At 39.3% G+C, this 6,804-nt stretch overlaps 1 protein-coding gene across 1 annotated transcript; it reads right to left on the minus strand.

Moving 5' to 3' along the window:
- Positions 1-709: 709 nt before the first annotated feature.
- Positions 710-5,982, minus strand: LOC121582543 (sperm-associated antigen 8-like). Its single transcript, XM_041898418.1, has 6 exons — positions 5,829-5,982; positions 5,528-5,573; positions 4,383-4,497; positions 4,130-4,192; positions 1,470-1,595; positions 710-1,210 (listed from the first exon to the last, which is right to left on the minus strand). Exons 1-5 carry the CDS (start codon positions 5,911-5,913, stop codon positions 1,482-1,484), a joined length of 423 nt encoding a protein of 140 aa, XP_041754352.1. The 5' UTR covers positions 5,914-5,982; the 3' UTR covers positions 710-1,210; positions 1,470-1,481.
- Between the last annotated feature and the right edge of the window lie 822 nt (positions 5,983-6,804).

Here is a 6,804-nt window from a genome sequence, read left to right on the forward strand (position 1 = left end):
TTTTGCTCTACGACCCCCACAAGCGCCACAGGACTCATCTGAAGTCAGTAACGCTGATATGCCAACTTCTGTCTGTAGTGTACATTTTCTAAGTCTGAATCGGGCCCTTATCAACCAAGTAAAGTCTGTCATCACTTATGTCTCCCCTTCAGGGAGTGTAAAGTGTGCAAATCTGTACATGTGTGTGCATACAGCTGTTTAAATTAAATTATACTGTAGAATTCAGTTGAAGGATGAATTTGAGTAATTGTTGAGTCATCAAAGGCCCCTGGTTTTATCTTTTGAAGAGAGGGCATTAGCATTTTGTCATTTTGTCACAATGTCATTAGCATTTTTGATGGAATTTGGGAGGAGAGACAACAACAACAACCAAGAAGTGAGCTTTTGACGGGGGAATGCACTGAAGGAATTTCTAATGCAGGTATGTAGGCCTACTGTATCACAAGCACATAGTTCACAAGATGGTTTAACATTTGTCTCCTCTGACAAAAGCACCACGTCCATTTTAATAAAGCAGAGCAGTGTTCCCTTCACAGGGAAATACAGAGAATTAAGTACTGTAATACATTTTTTATAAACTTAAACAAATACACAGTTATGGATAGATCAAGACAGACATTATTAATTGAATCGAATCAAGGGGAAAATTAGTAGTCAAGTTTATTCAAGGCAATATTTACTTTATCACAGTTAATTTGAATTAGGAGGCAATATATTTCACTTGGCTGGAAGCATCTGTTTCAGACACCAATTGTTTCCCCCTCTAATCCCATGAGGTAATGAAATGTTTGGGGGGAAAAGCTGCATAAATGTAGTCTAAAATGACTTGTTGCCATAGCTACCTCCTAATCTCTGCTAAAAGCAAGAGGAGAGAGGAACACCATGTAGAATGGTCTGTTGATTGACAGAACACAAATCTGAATCGGAGCCATGCTCTCTAAAGTAAGGAGGCTGCATGAACATCAATATTTCTGACATCTGTAAGGCGGAGGCTTCTGTGTGCCTCTCTTCTTCCTAACGGTGGAAAAACACTTTCCTCATCTCAGAAAACAAATGGGTTTTCTTGTCACTTGTCCAAGGACAATAGCCAGAACCATTTTTGCACAGCGCAGGAGAAAGTGGAAAATGTGGCTTTCTGTTGTTCAGCACTGCTCAATTGTGGTAATTACGAGTTGCAAAGGATGAGAAGAAAACCATGGGAGAAAATAACCTACAAACAAAAATAAAAGCATGAACAAACAGAGATAATATTCTCAATACAAAGCCCTGGTATGAATAAAAAGATAACAACTTTAATTCTGCAAGGAGGCAAGACCCTGCTTGTGTTAAATAATTTGTGCAGTATTTACACAATTAATATACAGTGCAGAGACTAGACCTAATTTAAATAATAAACAGAGCAATATTCATGTTATGGAAAATCATTTAATACCACTGTTCATAAAATGCACGATGTGTCCAATGCTCACATGAGTAACAGCTTAATTCTCAGGTGTGTACAGAATAGGCTTGTCATCCATGTGTTCACTGATAGGTGTGCTGAAGGTGGCGTTCTTCTTGAATGGGGTATCCGTGGTTCTCACCGCTGTCACACCCTGAGACACGGCAGAAACATGGTACAGGACATCATGTTTTCTTGCTGTTGTTTAAAAATGTTTTCGTGTAGACTAGAGTATTATCAGACTACAGTGAAATGTATGCCAGGTATGCTATTATTACAGTATCTGCTGCTGGTTTAAGGCTTAAATTAACTGAACTGAGTTAAAAAGTGGATGAGATGCAGCATCTCATTTAGAATTCGACAGTACCCTGTACGAGCTGTGCTCTTTAAAGTCTAATGGCAGAATCTAATAAGATGTCTTATTGAAGGCCTTCTTGAGACCACATTCAAAATGGAGGCTTGTACAGTGAGGGAAAAAAGTATTTGATCCCCTGCTGATTTTGTACATTTGCCCACTGACAAAGACATGATCAGTATATAATTTTAATGGTAGGTTTAGTGAGAGACAGAATAACAACAACAAAATCCAGAAAAACGCATGTAAAAAATGTTATAAATTGATTTGCATTTTAATGAGGGAAATAAGTATTTGACCCCTCTGCAAAACATGACTTAGTACTTGGTGGCAAAACCCTTGTTGGCAATCACAGAGGTCAGACGTTTCTTGTAGTTGGCCACCAGGTTTGCACACATCTCAGGAGGGATTTTGTCCCACTCCTCTTTGCAGATCTTCTCCAAGTCATTAAGGTTTCGAGGCTGACGTTTGGCAACTCGAACCTTCAGCTCCCTCCACAGATTTTCTATGGGATTAAGGTCTAGAGACTGGCTAGGCCACTCCAGGTCCTTAATGTGCTTCTTCTTGAGCCACTCCTTTGTTGCCTTGGCCGTGTGTTTTGGGTCATTGTCATGCTGGAATACCCATCCACGACCCATTTTCAATGACCTGGCTGAGGGAAGGAGGTTCTCACCCAAGATTTGATGGTACATGGCCCCGTCCATCATCCCTTTGATGCGGTGAAGTTGTCCTGTCCCCTTAGCAGAAAAACACCCCCAAAGCATAATGTTTCCACCTCCATGTTTGACGGTGGGGATGGTGTTCTTGGGGTCATAGGCAGCATTCCTCCTCCTCCAAACACGGCGAGTTGAGTTGATGCCAAAGAGCTCGATTTTGGTCTCATTTGACCACAACACTTTCACCCAGCTCTCCTCTGAATCATTCAGATGATCATTGGCAAACTTCAGACGGCCCTGCATGTGCTTTCTTGAGCATGGGGACCTTGCGGGCGCTGCAGGATTTCAGTCCATCACGGCGTAGTGTGTTACTAATTGTTTTCTTGGTGACTATGGTCCCAGCTGCCTTGAGATCATTGACAAGATCCTCCCGTGTAGTTCTGGGCTGATTCCTCACCGTTCTCATGATCATTGTAACTCCACGAGGTGAGTTCTTGCATGGAGCCCCAGATTGACAGGTCTTTTGTGTTTCTTCCATTTGCGAATAATCGCACCAACTGTTGTCACCTTCTCACCAAGCTGCTTGGCAATGGTCTTGTAGCCCATTCCAGCCTTGTGTAGGTCTACAATCTTGTCCCTGACATCCTTGGAGAGATCTTTGGTCTTGGCCATGGTGGAGAGTTTGGAATCTGATTGATTGATTGCTTCTGTGGACAGGTGTCTTTTGTACAGGTAACAAGCTGAGATTAGGAGCACTCCCTTTAAGTGTGCTCCTAATCTCAGCTCGTTACCTGTATAAAAGACACCTGGGAGCCAGAAATCTTTCTGATTGAGAGGGGGTCAAATACTTATTTCCCTCATTAAAATGCAAATCAATTTATATCATTTTTGACATGGGTTTTTCTGGATATTTTTGTTGTTATTCTGTCTCTCACTGTTCAAATAAACCTACCATTAAAATTATAGACTGATCATTTCTTTGTCAGTGGGCAAACGTATAAAATCAGCAGGGGATCAAATACTTTTTTCCCTCACTGTAAATAGTCATCAAATATGACACAAAAATGACAAACATATGCTAAATCCTTTTCATTGGTTCATATCTTACATATCAACAGCCATCAAATACTAAAACTCAAGGGCCAGGTGTCCAATAATAATAAGATGGTTTTATTGCGAGAATAAAAGACAGATTGTGCAGCAGAGATTAAATACAGTGGTAGGAGTGGGTCCCAAAGAGTACAAACCTAAGAATACTTAAGAATATAAGGCTATGGTCCTTGATAGGGTAAATAAAATGCTTTTGAAAATGATTGCTTTCTTCACACGCTCATGTAATGTTTTACTGAGGTCTGGGTATGTGGGGGGTCTCTTCTAGCAATGTATTGTATTCTATTTTGTAAGAAGAATAGCCAAGCAACAAATGCTTCACAAATACAGACAGACCACTAACGCCAAAGTCACTTTACTATAGCAGAGTAAATGGCACATCTCACAAAAGCTGACTTAATAATTGAAAATAATAAAGATGATTTAATGTAACAAAGGCATTTTGTCTAGTGTTGACTATAATGTTAAGCAGCCATCCAGTAATAGTGAAAACATGGTGCTCTCTCCATTTATGATAATGTAGAGAGGGTTATGTAAATGGAGGTGTAATGCAATAATCGGACCAACCTGTATCTGATGATGATTCTCACTCCAAAAGGTAATTGCCTGATCGCTTTTGTAGTCATGCTCCTAATCACAGCAAACCAAGAATGCATTAGAAATGAACATTCTGTTGAAGTATGAGTTGAATAATGCTGATGTCAGTTTTATATGTGCAAGAGAAAGGGAAATTATAAAAGTGGCTAGTCACAAAACAAGGTGTCTCACAAAGAATGGTATGTTGTAATCATGTTCATAGAATATAAATTATTTAGAAGACCTTTAGTGATGAAGGCAGGGAAGGCTGAAAGCCTTCAACTTTGTAGTCCTCTTTGGTAGAGGAGCAGAACTCTGTTTTGTGAGGCTCAGGGTTAAATTCTGCATGCGTCTGCTCACTGTGAGATAGAGGAGGAGGAGGAGGGCCATATCAGCATGAGAACCTAAAGCAATATCCTTATCTGTCTCTGCTGCTCTGACATTGTTTTTCCACATTTTCACATTGCTGAACAACTTTAGATTACTATTTTTAAATCAATCAGTAGCTGCATTGCTGTGTGTAAGGTCTATGTAGTGATAAAGGTTAGTTATGCTTAGGCTTACATGATTAGGGCATGAATATGCATAATAATACATTCATTACCATGTGCATCAAAATAACAACATTGTTACACTGTTATTCTACATTATTCATACAGGTTGTCATAACATACTTATTTGTGGTGTAAACTCCCTGTCCTCTCTCTTCATAACTGGTGTCCACAGATCCAGATTTAATTCACACCTTGAGCAGCTTCCAAGAAGTGTTGATATGTTGACATTTACTCTTACTGTTTCCCTACAGCGGCCTATTGCCACGGAAAACAACAGTAATTCATTATTCTGTCTGGAATCTATTAAAGGTTCTATGACTAATGCTACTTATTCAAATTGATGTTATTTTTTGTCATAATAAACTAGTTAGAGACTTGTTAATGTTCTTTGAATTCAACTTTGAGCGTTCATTAAAAGTCTAGTTCAGTTTTGTGACTGTGTGGTTTTGTATGGCACAGGTCAGTGACTATGAGTTGAGACTCTCCCCTCCAACAACCAGTTTTAACCGTCTTACCTCCCTTTGTTCAAAGCACTTGTTCGGGATGTTAACCACATTGTTGGGGATACATTCTATTAACCACATTACAATGCAAATAAATGTTAAATTAGATAATAAAGTCTAATCAAAAAGCAGAACGTTTTCATAGAACTGTAAAACTAACCAAGACTTGTAAATTACATCACTTTCCTCCTACCAATTCCGCTCAAGACATGGATTGAACAGTGTTGTGTCACGTCTCGAGCAAGTCACATCCTAAAAAAATTATTTAAAGCTTGAACGTGTTAACATTATGATAACTGTTATGAAATGAAAAGTAGGTAAATTAGGCCTACCTTATTTTCTTGAGCAGATCATTTCCCAAAAGTTCTCCCCTGAGGCCTGAACAAATAAAACAAATAAAAGATGAGCAAAACACACCGAACTCTAAAAGGTTTGAGTGAATTTTTATCAAGTCAGCCAGTGAGACAGCACAACAGTATGCTTCTGAACAGTTTGCACAGTAGTAAGGTCACAGTGTGTTTGAACGTTGTGTGGCATCCACTGAATCTCAAACTCATTCCAGGAAAAATCTATTCAAGGTGAGGCTGGATGTAGGATGTTTCTTGGTGTTCAATGTTCTTATGCTGTACCTACCCCTCTGTCTCACCCCATGACCCTTGGGAGGGGTGAAAGCAGCATTCACTGTGGTGACACCTTGAACTTTGGATGACAGATCCATAGTGAGAATCCCCTTATGTCCATTTTTGTGGATGTGCACTCTGGGCCTCGCATTGTCAAGGACTGCAGTGGCCTGCTGAATGAATGTAATTCCAAAGATTAATAAAAAGCTGTGCCTTGTGTGACAACATGTTGTTGCTTTCAATGATTTGTAAATAGTTAAAGGAGCGACTTGTACAAATGACCTATTAATGATGGCACTCATATCTAACTGAGAAAACCGGAGGGAGAACATGCGAGGCCTCATATACATTTACATTTTAGTCATTTAGCAGACGCTCTTATCCAGAGCGACTTACAGTTAGTGAGTGCATACATTACACCTGAACTTAGCTACACATGTAGGCCTACCTCTAACTTACATCACTCTCTCTTGCTCTCTCTCACACATACACACGCACACCACTACCAGCTTTCATATTGAGACAACTTTTGCCAAGAAAAAAGTCACCTCCTCTACCCAGTTATACAGTAAACATTTTCCAATAGATTTTTGTTCAACAGAAGCGTCCAATGCAGTCACTATATTTTCATTACAATGCAGACTAGTTAGTAGTTTGAAATCGCTAATTTATCTTGTGAAACCAAGATAATTGAGGTAGCTACCTAGCTAGCTTGCTTTCTAGCTAAATGTAGCTATCACTATTTATTATTCTGTTGTGGAAGTGTAACCATAGCAACTGTAAACAAACGACATCGTGACTTCATTCTAAGCAAATAAGCATAGAGATCCTATAAAATTATATGCAAAGAAGTGACATTGTTGCAGCTGTTTGGCATTTTTTTGTTACAGTAGAGAATGAAGAAGACCACATTCACAGAACTAGCTAGAATTAGATTTAATTTCTATGACCACGTTTGAGCAGTACAAATATCTAACAACAGTTTAAAG

This window comes from Coregonus clupeaformis, chromosome 15, assembly GCF_020615455.1.
Source record: "Coregonus clupeaformis isolate EN_2021a chromosome 15, ASM2061545v1, whole genome shotgun sequence".
Taxonomy (NCBI): Eukaryota; Metazoa; Chordata; class Actinopteri; order Salmoniformes; family Salmonidae; genus Coregonus; species Coregonus clupeaformis.

What these genes read in the sequence shown, in the direction of transcription:
- LOC121582543 (XM_041898418.1), bottom strand. Translation starts at nt 5,913, where the DNA reads ATGGATCTGTCATCCAAAGTTCAAGGTGTCACCACAGTGAATGCTGCT. An exon ending in TCATGGGGTGAGACAGAGGG is followed by an intron (nt 5,574 to 5,828) that starts GTAGGTACAGCA and finishes TTATTTGTTCAG; the next exon opens with GCCTCAGGGGAGAACTTTTG. An exon ending in AGAATCATCATCAGATACAG is followed by an intron (nt 1,596 to 4,129) that starts GTTGGTCCGATT and finishes GCCGTGTCTCAG; the next exon opens with GGTGTGACAGCGGTGAGAAC.